At 44.9% G+C, this 18,871-nt stretch overlaps 4 protein-coding genes across 4 annotated transcripts; all 4 read right to left on the bottom strand.

Annotated features, from left to right (window-relative positions):
* Positions 1–531: 531 nt before the first annotated feature.
* On the bottom strand, positions 532–2,070 carry LOC138358530 (E3 ubiquitin-protein ligase RNF12-B-like). Its single transcript, XM_069316508.1, has 3 exons — positions 1,925–2,070; positions 830–940; positions 532–724 (listed from the first exon to the last, which is right to left on the bottom strand). The coding sequence occupies exons 1-3, from the start codon at positions 2,068–2,070 to the stop codon at positions 532–534; spliced, it is 450 nt and encodes a 149-aa protein (XP_069172609.1).
* Positions 2,071–2,682: 612 nt separating this feature from the next.
* LOC138358529 (cerebellar degeneration-related antigen 1-like) lies at positions 2,683–3,560 on the bottom strand. Its single transcript, XM_069316507.1, has 2 exons — positions 3,415–3,560; positions 2,683–2,935 (listed from the first exon to the last, which is right to left on the bottom strand). The coding sequence occupies exons 1-2, from the start codon at positions 3,558–3,560 to the stop codon at positions 2,683–2,685; spliced, it is 399 nt and encodes a 132-aa protein (XP_069172608.1).
* Positions 3,561–4,146: 586 nt separating this feature from the next.
* On the bottom strand, positions 4,147–5,685 carry LOC138358528 (E3 ubiquitin-protein ligase RNF12-B-like). Its single transcript, XM_069316506.1, has 3 exons — positions 5,540–5,685; positions 4,445–4,555; positions 4,147–4,339 (listed from the first exon to the last, which is right to left on the bottom strand). Exons 1-3 carry the CDS (start codon positions 5,683–5,685, stop codon positions 4,147–4,149), a joined length of 450 nt encoding a protein of 149 aa, XP_069172607.1.
* A 612-nt stretch (positions 5,686–6,297) lies between these two features.
* On the bottom strand, positions 6,298–7,175 carry LOC138358527 (cerebellar degeneration-related antigen 1-like). The gene is made up of 2 exons (XM_069316505.1): positions 7,030–7,175; positions 6,298–6,550 (listed from the first exon to the last, which is right to left on the bottom strand). Exons 1-2 carry the CDS (start codon positions 7,173–7,175, stop codon positions 6,298–6,300), a joined length of 399 nt encoding a protein of 132 aa, XP_069172606.1.
* Between the last annotated feature and the right edge of the window lie 11,696 nt (positions 7,176–18,871).

Genomic DNA, 18,871 nt, shown 5'->3' with positions numbered 1-18,871 from the left:
CTGTCTGGATCATACAGTCTGTCTGGATCATATAGCCTGTCTGGATCATGCAGTCTGTCTGGATCATACAGTCTGTCTGGATCATACTGTCTGTCTGTATCATAAAGCCTGTCTGGATCATGCAGTCTGTCTGGATCATAGAGTCGGTATGGATCATACAGCCTGTCTGGATCATGCAGTCAGTCTGGATCATACAGTCTGTCTGGATCATACAGTTTGTTTGGATTATACAATCTGTGTGGATCATACAGTCTGTCTGGATCATACAATCTGTCTGGATCATACAGTCTGTCTGGATCATACAGTCTGTCTGGATCATACAGTCAGTCTGGATCATACAGTCTGTCTGGATCATACAGTCGGTCTGGATCATACAGTCTTTCTGGATCATACAGTCTGTCTGCATCATACAGTCTGTCTGGATCATACAGTCTGTCAGGATCATACAGTCTGTCTGGATCATACAGTCTGTCTGGATCATACAGTCTGTCTGGATCTTACAGTCTGTCTGGATCATACAGTCTTTCTGGATCATACAGTCAGTCTGGATGGATCATACAGGGTGTCTGGATTATGCAGTCTTTTTGGATCATGCAATCTGTCTGGATCATGCAGTCTGTCTGGATCATACAGTCTGTCTGGATCATACAGTCTATCTGGATCATACAGTCTTTCTGGATCATGCAGTCTGTCTGGATCATACAGTCTGTCTGGTTCATACAGTCTGAATGGATCATACAGCCTGTGTGAATCATGCAGTCAGTCTGGATCATTCAGTCTGTCTGGATCATACAGTTTGTCTGGATTATACAATCTGTCTTGATCTTACAGTCTGTCTGGATCATACAGGCTTTCTGGACCTTGCAGTCTGTCTGGATCAATCAGTCTGTCTGGATCATACAGTCTGTCTAAATCATTCAGACTGTCTGAATCATACAATCTGGGTGAATCATACAGTCTGTCTGGATCATACAGTCAGTCTGGATCATACAGTCTGTCTGGATCATACAGTCTGTCGGGATCATACAGTCGGTCTGGATCATACAGTCTGTCTGGATCATACAGTCTGTCGGGATTATACAGTCGGTCTGGATCATACAGTCTGTCTGGATCATACAGTCTGTCTGGACCATACAGTCTGTCTGGATCATACAGTCTGTCTGGATCATACAGTCTGTCTGGACCATACAGTCAGTCTGGATCATACAGTCTGTCTGGATCATACATTCTGTCTGGATAATACAGTCTGTCTGGATCATATAGTCTGTCTAGACCATGCAGTCTGTCTGGATCATATAGTCTGTCTGGATCATACAGTCTGTCTGGATCATATAGTCTGTCTAGACCATGCAGTCTGTCTGGATCATATAGTCTGTCTGGATCATACAGTCTGTCTGGATCATACAGTAAGTCTGGATCATACAGTATTTCTGGATCATACAGTCTGGATGGATCATACAGAGGTGCAACTGGTACTCTGAGAGAGAACTCTATCAACATCAGAGGTCCGAGACTGTTCAACACGCTTCCACTACACATAAGGGGCATAACTGGCCGACCCCTCACAGTGTTCAAGAGAGAACTGGATAAGCACCTCCAAAGGAATACCTGATCAACCAGGCTGTGACTCGTCCATCAGGCTGCGAGCAGCCGCGTCCAACAGCCTGGTTCATCAGTCCGGCAACCAGGAGGCCTGGTCGACGACCGGGCCGCGGGGACGCTAAGCCACGGAAGCACCTCAAGGTAACCTCAAGGTAGGTACAGTCTTTCTGGATCATACAGTCTTTCTGGATCATGTAGTCTGTCTGGATCATACAGTCTGTCTGGATTATACAGTCAGTCTGGATCATAGAGTCAGTCTGGATCATACAGTCTGTCTGGATCATACAGTTTGTCTGAATCATACAGTCTGTCTGGATCATACAGTCCCTCTGGATCATACAGTCTGTCTGGATCATACAGTATTTCTGGATCATACAGTCTGGATGGATCACACAGTCTTTCTGGATCATACAGTCTTTCTGGATCATGTAGTTTTTCTGGATCATGTAGTTTTTCTGGATCATACATTCTGTCTGGATCATACAGTCTGTCTGGATCATACAGTCTGTCTGGATCATACAGCCTGTCTGGATCATGCAGTCTGTCTGGATCATACAGTCTGTCTGGATCATACTGTCTGTCTGTATCATACAGCCTGTCTGGATCATGCAGTCTGTCTGGATCATAGAGTCTGTATGGATCATACAGCCTGTCTGGATCATGCAGTCAGTCTGGATCATACAGTCTGTCTGGATCATACAGTTTGTTTGGATTATACAATCTGTGTAGATCATACAGTCTGTCTGGATCATACAATCTGTCTGGATCATACTGTCTGTCTGGATCATACAGTCTGTCTGGATCATACAGTCAGTCTGGATCATACAGTCTGTCTGGATCATACAGTCGGTCTGGATCATACAGTCAGTCTGGATCATACAGTCTGTCTGGATCATACAGTCTGTCGGGATCATTCAGTCGGTCTGGATCATACAGTCTGTCTGGATCATACAGTCTGTCGGGATTATACAGTCGGTCTGGATCATACAGTCTGTCTGGATCATACAGTCTGTCTGGACCATACAGTCTGTCTGGATCATACAGTCTGTCTGGATCATACAGTCTGTCTGGACCATACAGTCAGTCTGGATCATACAGTCTGTCTGGATCATACATTCTGTCTGGATAATACAATCTGTCTGGATCATATAGTCTGTCTAGACCATGCAGTCTGTCTGGATCATATAGTCTGTCTGGATCATACAGTCTGTCTGGATCATATAGTCTGTCTAGACCATGCAGTCTGTCTGGATCATATAGTCTGTCTGGATCATACAGTCTGTCTGGATCATACAGTAAGTCTGGATCATACAGTATTTCTGGATCATACAGTCTGGATGGATCATACAGAGGTGCAACTGGAACTCTGAGAGAGAACTCTATCAACATCAGAGGTCCGAGACTGTTCAACACGCTTCCACTACACATAAGGGGCATAACTGGCCGACCCCTCACAGTGTTCAAGAGAGAACTGGATAAGCACCTCCAAAGGATACCTGATCAACCAGGCTGTGACTCGTCCGTGAGGCTGCGAGCAGCCGCGTCCAACAGCCTGGTTCATCAGTCCGGCAACCAGGAGGCCTGGTCGACGACCGGGCCGTGGGGACGCTAAGCCACGGAAGCACCTCAAGGTAACCTCAAGGTAGGTACAGTCTTTCTGGATCATACAGTCTTTCTGGATCATGTAGTCTGTCTGGATCATACAGTCTGTCTGGATTATACAGTCTGTCTGGATCATAGAGTCAGTCTGGATCATACAGTCTGTCTGGATCATACAGTTTGTCTGAATCATACAGTCTGTCTGGATCATACAGTCCCTCTGGATCATACAGTCTGTCTGGATCATACAGTATTTCTGGATCATACAGTCTGGATGGATCACACAGTCTTTCTGGATCATACAGTCTTTCTGGATCATGTAGTTTTTCTGGATCATGTAGTTTTTCTGGATCATACATTCTGTCTGGATCATACAGTCTGTCTGGATCATACAATCTGTCTGGATCATGCAATCTGTCTGGATCATACAGTCTGTCTGGATCATACAGTCTGTCTGGATCATATAGCCTGTCTGGATCATGCAGTCTGTCTGGATCATACAGTCTGTCTGGATCATACTGTCTGTCTGTATCATAAAGCCTGTCTGGATCATGCAGTCTGTCTGGATCATAGAGTCTGTATGGATCATACAGCCTGTCTGGATCATGCAGTCAGTCTGGATCATACAGTCTGTCTGGATCATACAGTTTGTTTGGATTATACAATCTGTGTGGATCATACAGTCTGTCTGGATCATACAATCTGTCTGGATCATACAGTCTGTCTGGATCATACAGTCTGTCTGGATCATACAGTCAGTCTGGATCATACAGTCAGTCTGGATCATACAGTCGGTCTGGATCATACAGTCTTTCTGGATCATACAGTCTGTCTGCATCATACAGTCTGTCTGGATCATACAGTCTGTCTGGATCATACAGTCTGTCTGGATCATACAGTCTGTCTGGATCTTACAGTCTGTCTGGATCATACAGTCTTTCTGGATCATACAGTCAGTCTGGATGGATCATACAGGGTGTCTGGATTATGCAGTCTTTTTGGATCATGCAATCTGTCTGGATCATGCAGTCTGTCTGGATCATACAGTCTGTCTGGATCATACAGTCTGTCTGGATCATACAGTCTTTCTGGATCATGCAGTCTGTCTGGATCATACAGTCTGTCTGGTTCATACAGTCTGAATGGATCATACAGCCTGTGTGAATCATGCAGTCAGTCTGGATCATTCAGTCTGTCTGGATCATACAGTTTGTCTGGATTATACAATCTGTCTTGATCTTACAGTCTGTCTGGATCATACAGGTTTTCTGGACCTTGCAGTCTGTCTGGATCAATCAGTCTGTCTGGATCATACAGTCTGTCTAAATCATTCAGACTGTCTGAATCATACAATCTGGGTGAATCATACAGTCTGTCTGGATCATACAGTCAGTCTGGATCATACAGTCTGTCTGGATCATACAGTCTGTCGGGATCATACAGTCGGTCTGGATCATACAGTCTGTCTGGATCATACAGTCTGTCGGGATTATACAGTCGGTCTGGATCATACAGTCTGTCTGGATCATACAGTCTGTCTGGACCATACAGTCTGTCTGGATCATACAGTCTGTCTGGATCATACAGTCTGTCTGGACCATACAGTCAGTCTGGATCATACAGTCTGTCTGGATCATACATTCTGTCTGGATAATACAGTCTGTCTGGATCATATAGTCTGTCTAGACCATGCAGTCTGTCTGGATCATATAGTCTGTCTGGATCATACAGTCTGTCTGGATCATATAGTCTGTCTAGACCATGCAGTCTGTCTGGATCATATAGTCTGTCTGGATCATACAGTCTGTCTGGATCATACAGTAAGTCTGGATCATACAGTATTTCTGGATCATACAGTCTGGATGGATCATACAGAGGTGCAACTGGTACTCTGAGAGAGAACTCTATCAACATCAGAGGTCCGAGACTGTTCAACACGCTTCCACTACACATAAGGGGCATAACTGGCCGACCCCTCACAGTGTTCAAGAGAGAACTGGATAAGCACCTCCAAAGGAATACCTGATCAACCAGGCTGTGACTCGTCCGTCAGGCTGCGAGCAGCCGCGTCCAACAGCCTGGTTCATCAGTCCGGCAACCAGGAGGCCTGGTCGTCGACCGGGCCGCGGGGACGCTAAGCCACGGAAGCACCTCAAGGTAACCTCAAGGTAGGTACAGTCTTTCTGGATCATACAGTCTTTCTGGATCATGTAGTCTGTCTGGATCATACAGTCTGTCTGGATTATACAGTCTGTCTGGATCATAGAGTCAGTCTGGATCATACAGTCTGTCTGGATCATACAGTTTGTCTGAATCATACAGTCTGTCTGGATCATACAGTCCCTCTGGATCATACAGTCTGTCTGGATCATACAGTATTTCTGGATCATACAGTCTGGATGGATCACACAGTCTTTCTGGATCATACAGTCTTTCTGGATCATGTAGTTTTTCTGGATCATGTAGTTTTTCTGGATCATACATTCTGTCTGGATCATACAGTCTGTCTGGATCATACAGTCTGTCTGGATCATACAGCCTGTCTGGATCATGCAGTCTGTCTGGATCATACAGTCTGTCTGGATCATACTGTCTGTCTGTATCATACAGCCTGTCTGGATCATGCAGTCTGTCTGGATCATAGAGTCTGTATGGATCATACAGCCTGTCTGGATCATGCAGTCAGTCTGGATCATACAGTCTGTCTGGATCATACAGTTTGTTTGGATTATACAATCTGTGTAGATCATACAGTCTGTCTGGATCATACAATCTGTCTGGATCATACTGTCTGTCTGGATCATACAGTCTGTCTGGATCATACAGTCAGTCTGGATCATACAGTCTGTCTGGATCATACAGTCGGTCTGGATCATACAGTCAGTCTGGATCATACAGTCTGTCTGGATCATACAGTCTGTCGGGATCATACAGTCGGACAGGATCATACAGTCTGTCTGGATCATACAGTCTGTCGGGATTATACAGTCGGTCTGGATCATACAGTCTGTCTGGATCATACAGTCTGTCTGGACCATACAGTCTGTCTGGATCATACAGTCTGTCTGGATCATACAGTCTGTCTGGACCATACAGTCAGTCTGGATCATACAGTCTGTCTGGATCATACATTCTGTCTGGATAATACAGTCTGTCTGGATCATATAGTCTGTCTAGACCATGCAGTCTGTCTGGATCATATAGTCTGTCTGGATCATACAGTCTGTCTGGATCATATAGTCTGTCTAGACCATGCAGTCTGTCTGGATCATATAGTCTGTCTGGATCATACAGTCTGTCTGGATCATACAGTAAGTCTGGATCATACAGTATTTCTGGATCATACAGTCTGGATGGATCATACAGAGGTGCAACTGGAACTCTGAGAGAGAACTCTATCAACATCAGAGGTCCGAGACTGTTCAACACGCTTCCACTACACATAAGGGGCATAACTGGCCGACCCCTCACAGTGTTCAAGAGAGAACTGGATAAGCACCTCCAAAGGATACCTGATCAACCAGGCTGTGACTCGTCCGTGAGGCTGCGAGCAGCCGCGTCCAACAGCCTGGTTCATCAGTCCGGCAACCAGGAGGCCTGGTCGACGACCGGGCCGTGGGGACGCTAAGCCACGGAAGCACCTCAAGGTAACCTCAAGGTAGGTACAGTCTTTCTGGATCATACAGTCTTTCTGGATCATGTAGTCTGTCTGGATCATACAGTCTGTCTGGATTATACAGTCTGTCTGGATCATAGAGTCAGTCTGGATCATACAGTCTGTCTGGATCATACAGTTTGTCTGAATCATACAGTCTGTCTGGATCATACAGTCCCTCTGGATCATACAGTCTGTCTGGATCATACAGTATTTCTGGATCATACAGTCTGGATGGATCACACAGTCTTTCTGGATCATACAGTCTTTCTGGATCATGTAGTTTTTCTGGATCATGTAGTTTTTCTGGATCATACATTCTGTCTGGATCATACAGTCTGTCTGGATCATACAATCTGTCTGGATCATGCAATCTGTCTGGATCATACAGTCTGTCTGGATCATACAGTCTGTCTGGATCATATAGCCTGTCTGGATCATGCAGTCTGTCTGGATCATACAGTCTGTCTGGATCATACTGTCTGTCTGTATCATACAGCCTGTCTGGATCATGCAGTCTGTCTGGATCATAGAGTCTGTATGGATCATACAGCCTGTCTGGATCATGCAGTCAGTCTGGATCATACAGTCTGTCTGGATCATACAGTTTGTTTGGATTATACAATCTGTGTAGATCATACAGTCTGTCTGGATCATACAATCTGTCTGGATCATACTGTCTGTCTGGATCATACAGTCTGTCTGGATCATACAGTCAGTCTGGATCATACAGTCTGTCTGGATCATACAGTCGGTCTGGATCATACAGTCAGTCTGGATCATACAGTCTGTCTGGATCATACAGTCTGTCGGGATCATACAGTCGGTCTGGATCATACAGTCTGTCTGGATCATACAGTCTGTCGGGATTATACAGTCGGTCTGGATCATACAGTCTGTCTGGATCATACAGTCTGTCTGGACCATACAGTCTGTCTGGATCATACAGTCTGTCTGGATCATACAGTCTGTCTGGACCATACAGTCAGTCTGGATCATACAGTCTGTCTGGATCATACATTCTGTCTGGATAATACAGTCTGTCTGGATCATATAGTCTGTCTAGACCATGCAGTCTGTCTGGATCATATAGTCTGTCTGGATCATACAGTCTGTCTGGATCATATAGTCTGTCTAGACCATGCAGTCTGTCTGGATCATATAGTCTGTCTGGATCATACAGTCTGTCTGGATCATACAGTAAGTCTGGATCATACAGTATTTCTGGATCATACAGTCTGGATGGATCATACAGAGGTGCAACTGGAACTCTGAGAGAGAACTCTATCAACATCAGAGGTCCGAGACTGTTTAACACGCTTCCACTACACATAAGGGGCATAACTGGCCGACCCCTCACAGTGTTCAAGAGAGAACTGGATAAGCACCTCCAAAGGATACCTGATCAACCAGGCTGTGACTCGTCCGTGAGGCTGCGAGCAGCCGCGTCCAACAGCCTGGTTCATCAGTCCGGCAACCAGGAGGCCTGGTCGACGACCGGGCCGTGGGGACGCTAAGCCACGGAAGCACCTCAAGGTAACCTCAAGGTAGGTACAGTCTTTCTGGATCATACAGTCTTTCTGGATCATGTAGTCTGTCTGGATCATACAGTCTGTCTGGATTATACAGTCTGTCTGGATCATAGAGTCAGTCTGGATCATACAGTCTGTCTGGATCATACAGTTTGTCTGAATCATACAGTCTGTCTGGATCATACAGTCCCTCTGGATCATACAGTCTGTCTGGATCATACAGTATTTCTGGATCATACAGTCTGGATGGATCACACAGTCTTTCTGGATCATACAGTCTTTCTGGATCATGTAGTTTTTCTGGATCATGTAGTTTTTCTGGATCATACATTCTGTCTGGATCATACAGTCTGTCTGGATCATACAATCTGTCTGGATCATACAGTCTGTCTGGATCATACAGTCTGTCTGGATCATACAGCCTGTCTGGATCATGCAGTCTGTCTGGATCATACAGTCTGTCTGGATCATACTGTCTGTCTGTATCATACAGCCTGTCTGGATCATGCAGTCTGTCTGGATCATAGAGTCTGTATGGATCATACAGCCTGTCTGGATCATGCAGTCAGTCTGGATCATACAGTCTGTCTGGATCATACAGTTTGTTTGGATTATACAATCTGTGTAGATCATACAGTCTGTCTGGATCATACAATCTGTCTGGATCATACTGTCTGTCTGGATCATACAGTCTGTCTGGATCATACAGTCAGTCTGGATCATACAGTATGTCTGGATCATACAGTCGGTCTGGATCATACAGTCTGTCTGGATCATACAGTCTGTCTGGATCATACAGTCTGTCTGGATCATACAGTCTGTCTGGATCATACAGTAAGTCTGGATCATACAGTATTTCTGGATCATACAGTCTGGATGGATCATACAGAGGTGCAACCGGTACTCTGAGAGAGAACTCTATCAATATCAGAGGTCCGAGACTGTTCAACACGCTTCCACTACACATAAGGGGCATAACTGGCCGACCCCTCACAGTGTTCAAGAGAGAACTGGATAAGCACCTCCAAAGGATACCTGATCAACCAGGCTGTGACTCGTCCGTCAGGCTGCGAGCAGCCGCGTCCAACAGCCTGGTTCATCAGTCCGGCAACCAGGAGGCCTGGTCGACGACCGGGCCGCGGGGACGCTAAGCCACGGAAGCACCTCAAGGTAACCTCAAGGTAGGTACAGTCTTTCTGGATCATACAGTCTTTCTGGATCATGTAGTCTGTCTGGATCATACAGTCTGTCTGGATTATACAGTCTGTCTGGATCATAGAGTCAGTCTGGATCATACAGTCTGTCTGGATCATACAGTTTGTCTGAATCATACAGTCTGTCTGGATCATACAGTCCCTCTGGATCATACAGTCTGTCTGGATCATACAGTATTTCTGGATCATACAGTCTGGATGGATCACACAGTCTTTCTGGATCATACAGTCTTTCTGGATCATACAGTCTTTCTGGATCATGTAGTTTTTCTGGATCATGTAGTTTTTCTGGATCATACATTCTGTCTGGATCATACAGTCTGTCTGGATCATACAATCTGTCTGGATCATACAGTCTGTCTGGATCATACAGTCTGTCTGGATCATACAGCCTGTCTGGATCATGCAGTCTGTCTGGATCATACAGTCTGTCTGGATCATACTGTCTGTCTGTATCATACAGCCTGTCTGGATCATGCAGTCTGTCTGGATCATACAGTCTGTCTGGATCATACTGTCTGTCTGTATCATGCAGTCAGTCTGGATCATACAGTCTGTCTGGATCATACAGTTTGTTCGGATTATACAATCTGTGTAGATCATACAGTCTGTCTGGATCATACAATCTGTCTGGATCATACTGTCTGTCTGGATCATACAGTCTGTCTGGATCATACAGTCAGTCTGGATCATACAGTCTGTCTGGATCATACAGTCGGTCTGGATCATACAGTCTGTCTGGATCATACAGTCTGTCTGGATCATACAGTCTGTCTGGATCATACAGTCTGTCAGGATCATACAGTCTGTCTGGATCATACAGTCAGTCTGGATCATACAGTCTGTCTGGATCATACAGTCTGTCTGGATCATACAGTCTGTCTAGATCATACAGTCTGAATGGATCATACAGCCTGTCTGGATCATGCAGTCAGTCTGGATCATACTGTCTGTCTGGATCATACAGTTTGTCTGCATTATAGAATCTGTCTGGATCTTACAGTCTGTCTGGATCATACAGTTTTTCTAGACCATACAGTCTGTCTGGATCATACAGTCTGTCTGGATCATACAGTCTGTCTGGATCATACAGACTGTCTGGATCATACAGTCTGGGTGAATCATACTGTCTGTCTGGATCATACAGTCTCTGGATCATACAGTCTCTCTGGATCATACAGTCTGTCTGGATCATACAGTCTATGGGGATCATACAGTCGGTCTGGTTCATACTGTCTGTCTAGATCATACAGTCTGTCGGGATCATACAGTCGTTCTGGATCATACAGTCTGTCTGGATCATACAGTCTGTCTGAACCATACAGTCTGTCTGGATCATACACTCTGTCTGGATCATACAGTCTGTCTGGATCATACAGTCTGTCTGGAACATACAGTCTGTCTGGATCATACAGTCTGTCTGGATCATACAGACTGTCTGGATCATACAGTCTGTCTGGATCATACAGTCTCTCTGGATCATACAGTCTGTCCTAATCATACAATCTGTCTGGATCATACAGTCTGTCTGGATCATACAATCTGTCTGGATCATACAGTCTGTCTGGATCATACAGTCTGTCTGGATCATACAGCCTGTCTGGATCATGCAGTCTGTCTGGATCATACAGTCTGTCTGGATCATACTGTCTGTCTGTATCATAAAGCCTGTCTGGATCATGCAGTCTGTCTGGATCATAGAGTCTGTATGGATCATACAGCCTGTCTGGATCATGAAGTCAGTCTGGATCATACAGTCTGTCTGGATCATACAGTTTGTTTGGATTATACAATCTGTGTGGATCATACAGTCTGTCTGGATCATACAATCTGTCTGGATCATACAGTCTGTCTAGATCATACAGTCTGTCTGGATCATACAGTCAGTCTGGATCATACAGTCTGTCTGGATCATACAGTCGGTCTGGATCATACAGTCTTTCTGGATCATACAGTCTGTCTGGATCATACAGTCTGTCTGGATCATACAGTCTGTCAGGATCATACAGTCTGTCTGGATCATACAGTCTGTCTGGATCATACAGTCTGTCTGGATCTTACAGTCTGTCTAGATCATACAGTCTTTCTGGATCATACAGTCAGTCTGGATGGATCATACAGGGTGTCTGGATTATGCAGTCTTTTTGGATCATGCAATCTGTCTGGATCATGCAGTCTGTCTGGATCATACAGTCTGTCTGGATCATACAGTCTGTCTGGATCATGCAGTCTTTCTGGATCATGCAGTCGGTCTGGATCATACAGTCTGTCTGGTTCATACAGTCTGAATGGATCATACAGCCTGTGTGAATCATGCAGTCAGTGTGGATCATTCAGTCTGTCTGGATCATACAGTTTGTCTGGATTATACAATCTGTCTTGATCTTACAGTCTGTCTGGATCATACAGGCTTTCTGGACCTTGCAGTCTGTCTGGATCAATCAGTCTGTCTGGATCATACAGTCTGTCTAAATCATTCAGACTGTCTGAATCATACAATCTGGGTGAATCATACAGTCTGTCTGGATCATACAGTCAGTCTGGATCATACAGTCTGTCTGGATCATACAGTCTGTCGGGATCATACAGTCGGTCTGGATCATACAGTCTGTCTGGATCATACAGTCTGTCGGGATTATACAGTCGGTCTGGATCATACAGTCTGTCTGGATCATACAGTCTGTCTGGACCATACAGTCTGTCTGGATCATACAGTCTGTCTGGATCATACAGTCTGTCTGGACCATACAGTCAGTCTGGATCATACAGTCTGTCTGGATCATACATTCTGTCTGGATAATACAGTCTGTCTGGATCATATAGTCTGTCTAGACCATGCAGTCTGTCTGGATCATATAGTCTGTCTGGATCATACAGTCTGTCTGGATCATATAGTCTGTCTAGACCATGCAGTCTGTCTGGATCATATAGTCTGTCTGGATCATACAGTCTGTCTGGATCATACAGTAAGTCTGGATCATACAGTATTTCTGGATCATACAGTATTTCTGGATCATACAGTCTGGATGGATCATACAGTCTGTCTAGATCATACAGTCTGAATGGATCATACAGCCTGTCTGGATCATGCAGTCAGTCTAAATCATACAGTCTGTCTGGATCATACAGTTTGTCTGCATTATAGAATCTGTCTGGATCTTACAGTCTGTCTGGATCATACAGTTTTTCTAGACCATACAGTCTGTCTGGATCATACAGTCTGTCTGGATCATACAGTCTGTCTGGATCATACAGACTGTCTGGATCATACAGTCTGGGTGAATCATACAGTCTGTCTGGATCATACAGTCTCTGGATCATACAGTCTCTCTGGATCATACAGTCTGTCTGGATCATACAGTCTGTGGGGATCATACAGTCGGTCTGGTTCATACTGTCTGTCTAGATCATACAGTCTGTCGGGATCATACAGTCGTTCTGGATCATACAGTCTGTCTGGATCATACAGTCTGTCTGAACCATACAGTCTGTCTGGATCATACACTCTGTCTGGATCATACAGTCTGTCTGGATCATACAGTCTGTCTGGAACATACAGTCTGTCTGGATCATACAGTCTGTCTGGATCATATAGCCTGTCTGGATCATGCAGTCTGTCTGGATCATACAGTCTGTCTGGATCATACTGTCTGTCTGTATCATAAAGCCTGTCTGGATCATGCAGTCTGTCTGGATCATACAATCTGTCTGGATCATACAGTCTGTCTGGATCATACAGTCTGTCTGGATCATATAGCCTGTCTGGATCATGCAGTCTGTCTGGATCATACAGTCTGTCTGGATCATACTGTCTGTCTGTATCATAAATCCTGTCTGGATCATGCAGTCTGTCTGGATCATAGAGTCTGTATGGATCATACAGCCTGTCTGGATCATGCAGTCAGTCTGGATCATACAGTCTGTCTGGATCATACAGTTTGTTTGGATTATACAATCTGTGTGGATCATACAGTCTGTCTGGATCATACAATCTGTCTGGATCATACAGTCTGTCTGGATCATACAGTCTGTCTGGATCATACAGTCAGTCTGGATCATACAGTCTGTCTGGATCATACAGTCGGTCTGGATCATACAGTCTTTCTGGATCATACAGTCTGTCTGCATCATACAGTCTGTCTGGATCATACAGTCTGTCAGGATCATACAGTCTGTCTGGATCATACAGTCTGTCTGGATCATACAGTCTGTCTGGATCTTACAGTCTGTCTGGATCATACAGTCTTTCTGGATCATACAGTCAGTCTGGATGGATCATACAGGGTGTCTGGATTATGCAGTCTTTTTGGATCATGCAATCTGTCTGGATCATGCAGTCTGTCTGGATCATACAGTCTGTCTGGATCATACAGTCTGTCTGGATCATACAGTCTTTCTGGATCATGCAGTCTGTCTGGATCATACAGTCTGTCTGGTTCATACAGTCTGAATGGATCATACAGCCTGTGTGAATCATGCAGTCAGTCTGGATCATTCAGTCTGTCTGGATCATACAGTTTGTCTGGATTATACAGTCTGTCTTGATCTTACAGTCTGTCTGGATCATACAGGCTTTCTGGACCTTGCAGTCTGTCTGGATCAATCAGTCTGTCTGGATCATACAGTCTGTCCAAATCATTCAGACTGTCTGAATCATACAATCTGGGTGAATCATACAGTCTGTCTGGATCATACAGTCAGTCTGGATCATACAGTCTGTCTGGATCATACAGTCTTTCGGGATCATACAGTCGGTCTGGATCATACAGTCTGTCTGGATCATACAGTCTGTCGGGATTATACAGTCGGTCTGGATCATACAGTCTGTCTGGATCATACAGTCTGTCTGGACCATACAGTCTGTCTGGATCATACAGTCTGTCTGGATCATACAGTCTGTCTGGACCATACAGTCAGTCTGGATCATACAGTCTGTCTGGATCATACATTCTGTCTGGATAATACAGTCTGTCTGGATCATATAGTCTGTCTAGACCATGCAGTCTGTCTGGATCATATAGTCTGTCTGGATCATACAGTCTGTCTGGATCATATAGTCTGTCTAGATCATGCAGTCTGTCTGGATCATATAGTCTGTCGGGATCATACAGTCTGTCTGGATCATACAGTAAGTGTGGACCATACAGTATTTCTGGATCATACAGTCTGGATGGATCATACAGAGGTGCAACTGGTACTCTGAGAGAGAACTCTATCAACATCAGAGGTCCGAGACTGTTCAACACGCTTCCACTACACATAAGGGGCATAACTGGCCGACCCCTCACAGTGTTCAAGAGAGAACTGGATAAGCACCTCCAAAGGATACCTGATCAACCAGGCTGTGACTCGTCCGTCAGGCTGCGAGCAGCCGCGTCCAACAGCCTGGTTCATCAGTCCGGCAACCAGGAGGCCTGGTCGACGACCGGGCCGCGGGGACGCTAAGCCAAGGAAGCACCTCAAGGTAACCTCAAGGTAGGTACAGTCTTTCTGGATCATACAGTCTTTCTGGATCATGTAGTCTGTCTGGATCATACAGTCTGTCTGGATTATACAGTCTGTCTGGATCATAGAGTCAGTCTGGATCATACAGTCTGTCTGGATCATACAGTTTGTCTGAATCATACAGTCTGTCTGGATCATACAGTCCCTCTGGATCATACAGTCTGTCTGGATCATACAGTATTTCTGGATCATACAGTCTGGATGGATCACACAGTCTGGATGGATCATACAGTCTTTCTGGATCATACAGTCTTTCTGGATCATGTAGTTTTTCTGGATCATGTACTTTTTCTGGATCATACATTCTGTCTGGATCATACAGTCTGTCTGGATCATACAATCTGTCTGGATCATACAGTCTGTCTGGATCATACAGTCTGTCTGGATCATACAGCCTGTCTGGATCATGCAGTCTGTCTGGATCATACAGTCTGTCTGGATCATACTGTCTGTCTGTATCATACAGCCTGTCTGGATCATGCAGTCTGTCTGGATCATAGAGTCTGTATGGATCATACAGCCTGTCTGGATCATGCAGTCAGTCTGGATCATACAGTCTGTCTGGATCATACAGTTTGTTTGGATTATACAATCTGTGTAGATCATACAGTCTGTCTGGATCATACAATCTGTCTGGATCATACTGTCTGTCTGGATCATACAGTCTGTCTGGATCATACAGTCAGTCTGGATCATACAGTCTGTCTGGATCATACAGTCGGTCTGGATCATACAGTCTGTCTGGATCATACAGTCTGTCTGGATCATACAGTCTGTCTGGATCATACAGTCTGTCTGGATCATACAGTCTGTCTGGATCATACAGTCAGTCTGGATCATACAGTCTGTCTGGATCATACAGTCGGTCTGGATCATACAGTCTGTCTGGATCATACATACTGTCTGGATCATACAGTCTGTCTGGATCATACAGTCTGTCAGGATCATACAGTCTGTCTGGATCATATAGTCTGTCTGGATCATACAGTCTGTCTGGATCATATAGTCTTTCTGGATCATACAGTCAGTCTGGATCATACAGTCTGGATGGATCATACAGGGTGTCTGGATTATGCAGTCTTTCTGGATCATGCAATCTCTCTGGATCATGCAGTCTGTCTGGATCATACAGTCTGTCTGGATCATACAGTCTGTCTGGATCTTACAGTCTTTCTGGATCATGCAGTCTGTCTGGATCATAAAGTCAGTCTGGTTCATACAGTCTGAATGGATCATACAGCCTGTGTGAATCATGCAGTCAGTCTGGATCATTCAGTCTGTGTAGATCATACAGTTTGTCTGGATTATACAATCTGTCTGGATCTTACAGTCTGTCTGGATCATACAGGCTTTCTGGACCTTACAGTCTGTCTGGATCAATCAGTCTGCCTGGATCAATCAGTCTGTCTGGATCATACAGTCTGTATAAATCATTCAGACTGTCTGGATCATACAATCTGGGTGATTCATACAGTCTGTCAGGATCATACAGTCAGTCTGGATCATACAGTCTGTCTGGATTATACAGTCTGTCGGGATCATGCAGTCGGTCTGGATCATACAGTCAGTCTGGATCATACAGTCTGTCTGGATCATACATTCTGTCTGGATAATACAGTCTGTCTGGATCATATAGTCTGTCTGGACCATGCAGTCTGTCTGGATCATACAGTTTGTCTGTCTGTCTGTCTGTCTGTCTGTCTGTCTGTGTGTCTGTCTGGATCATGCAGTCTGTCTGTCTGTCTGTCTGTCTGTCTGTCTGTCTGTCTGTCTGTCTGTCTGTCTGTCTGTCAGGATCATGCAGTCTGCCTGTCTGCTTGGATCATGCAGTCTGTCTGTCTGTCTGTCTGTCTGTCTGTCTGTCTGTCTGTCTGTCTGTCTGTCTGTCTGTCTGTCTGTCTGTCTGTCTGTCTGTATGTCTGTCTGTCTGTATCTTGCAGTCTTCCCATCTGTCTGTATCATGCAGTCTTTCTGTCTGTCTTTCTGTTTTTCTCTCTGTCTGGATCATACAGCTTGTCTGGATCATGCAGTCTGTCTGCATCATACAGTCTGTCTGGATCATACAGTCTGTCTGTCTGTCTGTCTGTCTGTCTGTCTGTCTGTCTGTCTGTCTGTCTGTCTGTCTGTCTGTCTGGATCATACAGTCTGTCTGTCTGTCTGTCTGTCTGTCTGTCTGTCTGTCTGTCTGTCTGTCTGTCTGTCTGTCTGTCTGTCTGTCTGTCTGTCTGTCTGTATTTCTGTCTGTCTGTCTGTCTGTCTGTCTGTCTGTCTGTCTGTCTGTCTGTCTGTCTGTCTGTCTGTCTGTCTATCTGTCTGTCTGTCTGTCTGTATTTCTGTCTGTCTGTCTGTCTGTGCCTGTCTGTTTGTCTGTCTGTCTGTCTGTATCATGCAGTCTTTCTGTCTGTCTTTCTGTTTTTCTCTCTGTCTGGATCATACAGCTTGTCTGGATCATGCAGTCTGTCTGCATCATACAGTCTGTCTGGATCATACAGTATTTCTGGATCATACAGTCTGGATGGATCACACAGTCTTTCTGGATCATACAGTCTTTCTGGATCATACAGTCTTTCTGGATCATGTAGTTTTTCTGGATCATGTAGTTTTTCTGGATCATACATTCTGTCTGGATCATACAGTCTGTCTGGATCATACAATCTGTCTGGATCATACAGTCTGTCTGGATCATACAGTCTGTCTGGATCATACAGCCTGTCTGGATCATGCAGTCTGTCTGGATCATACAGTCTGTCTGGATCATACTGTCTGGCTGTATCATACAGCCTGTCTGGATCATGCAGTCTGTCTGGATCATAGAGTCTGTATGGATCATACAGCCTGTCTGGATCATGCAGTCAGTCTGGATCATACAGTCTGTCTGGATCATACAGTTTGTTTGGATTATACAATCTGTGTGGATCATACAGTCTGTCTGGATCATACAATCTGTCTGGATCATACTGTCTGTCTGGATCATACAGTCTGTCTGGATCATACAGTCAGTCTGGATCATACAGTCTGTCTGGATCATACAGTCGGTCTGGATCATACAGTCTGTCTGGATCATACAGTCTGTCTGGATCATACAGTCTGTCTGGATCATACAGTCTGTCAGGATCATACAGTCTGTCTGGATCATTCAGTCAGTCTGGATCATGCAGTCTGTCTGGATCATACAGTCGGTCTGGATCATACAGTCTGTCTGGATCATACAGACTGTCTGGATCATACAGTCTGTCTGGATCATACAGTCTGTCAGGATCATATAACAGTCTGTCTGGATCATATAGTCTGTCTGGATTATACAGTCTGTCTGGATCATATAGTCTTTCTGGATCATACAGTCAGTCTGGATCATACAGTCTGGATGGATCATACAGGGTGTCTGGATTATGCAGTCTTTCTGGATCATGCAATCTGTCTGGATCATGCAGTCCGTCTGGATCATACAGTCTGTCTGGATCATACAGTCTGTCTGGATCTTACAGTCTTTCTGGATCATGCAGTCTGTCTGGATCATAAAGTCAGTCTGGTTCATACAGTTTGAATGGATCATACAGCCTGTGTGAATCATGCAGTCAGTCTGGATCATTCAGTCTGTGTAGATCATACAGTTTGTCTGGATTATACAATCTGTCTGGATCTTACAGTCTGTCTGGATCATACAGGCTTTCTGGACCTTACAGTCTGTCTGGATCAATCAGTCTGTCTGGATCAATCAGTCTGTCTGGATCATACAGTCTGTCTAAATTATTCAGACTGTCTGG

The sequence above is a fragment of the Procambarus clarkii genome, chromosome 84 (assembly GCF_040958095.1).
Source record: "Procambarus clarkii isolate CNS0578487 chromosome 84, FALCON_Pclarkii_2.0, whole genome shotgun sequence".
Taxonomy (NCBI): Eukaryota; Metazoa; Arthropoda; class Malacostraca; order Decapoda; family Cambaridae; genus Procambarus; species Procambarus clarkii.
This window is presented reverse-complemented; position numbering and strand designations above follow the sequence as displayed.

Excerpts from the sequence above, each read along its gene's own strand:
- LOC138358527 (XM_069316505.1), bottom strand. The coding sequence starts at position 7,175 with ATGTATGATCCAGAAAAACTACATGATCCAGAAAAACTACATGATCCA. Across the intron at positions 6,551-7,029 it reads CTGTATGATCCAGAGGGACT|ACTGTATGATCCAGAAATAC; the intron begins GTATGATCCAGA and ends TGATCCATCCAG.
- LOC138358528 (XM_069316506.1), bottom strand. The coding sequence starts at position 5,685 with ATGTATGATCCAGAAAAACTACATGATCCAGAAAAACTACATGATCCA. Across the intron at positions 4,556-5,539 it reads CTGTATGATCCAGAGGGACT|ATTGTATGATTCAGACAGTC; the intron begins GTATGATCCAGA and ends TGATTCACCCAG. Across the intron at positions 4,340-4,444 it reads CTGTATGATCCAGACAGACT|ACTGTATGAACCAGACAGAC; the intron begins GTAAGATCAAGA and ends TGATCCATTCAG.
- LOC138358529 (XM_069316507.1), bottom strand. The coding sequence starts at position 3,560 with ATGTATGATCCAGAAAAACTACATGATCCAGAAAAACTACATGATCCA. Across the intron at positions 2,936-3,414 it reads CTGTATGATCCAGAGGGACT|ACTGTATGATCCAGAAATAC; the intron begins GTATGATCCAGA and ends TGATCCATCCAG.
- LOC138358530 (XM_069316508.1), bottom strand. The coding sequence starts at position 2,070 with ATGTATGATCCAGAAAAACTACATGATCCAGAAAAACTACATGATCCA. Across the intron at positions 941-1,924 it reads CTGTATGATCCAGAGGGACT|ATTGTATGATTCAGACAGTC; the intron begins GTATGATCCAGA and ends TGATTCACCCAG. Across the intron at positions 725-829 it reads CTGTATGATCCAGACAGACT|ACTGTATGAACCAGACAGAC; the intron begins GTAAGATCAAGA and ends TGATCCATTCAG.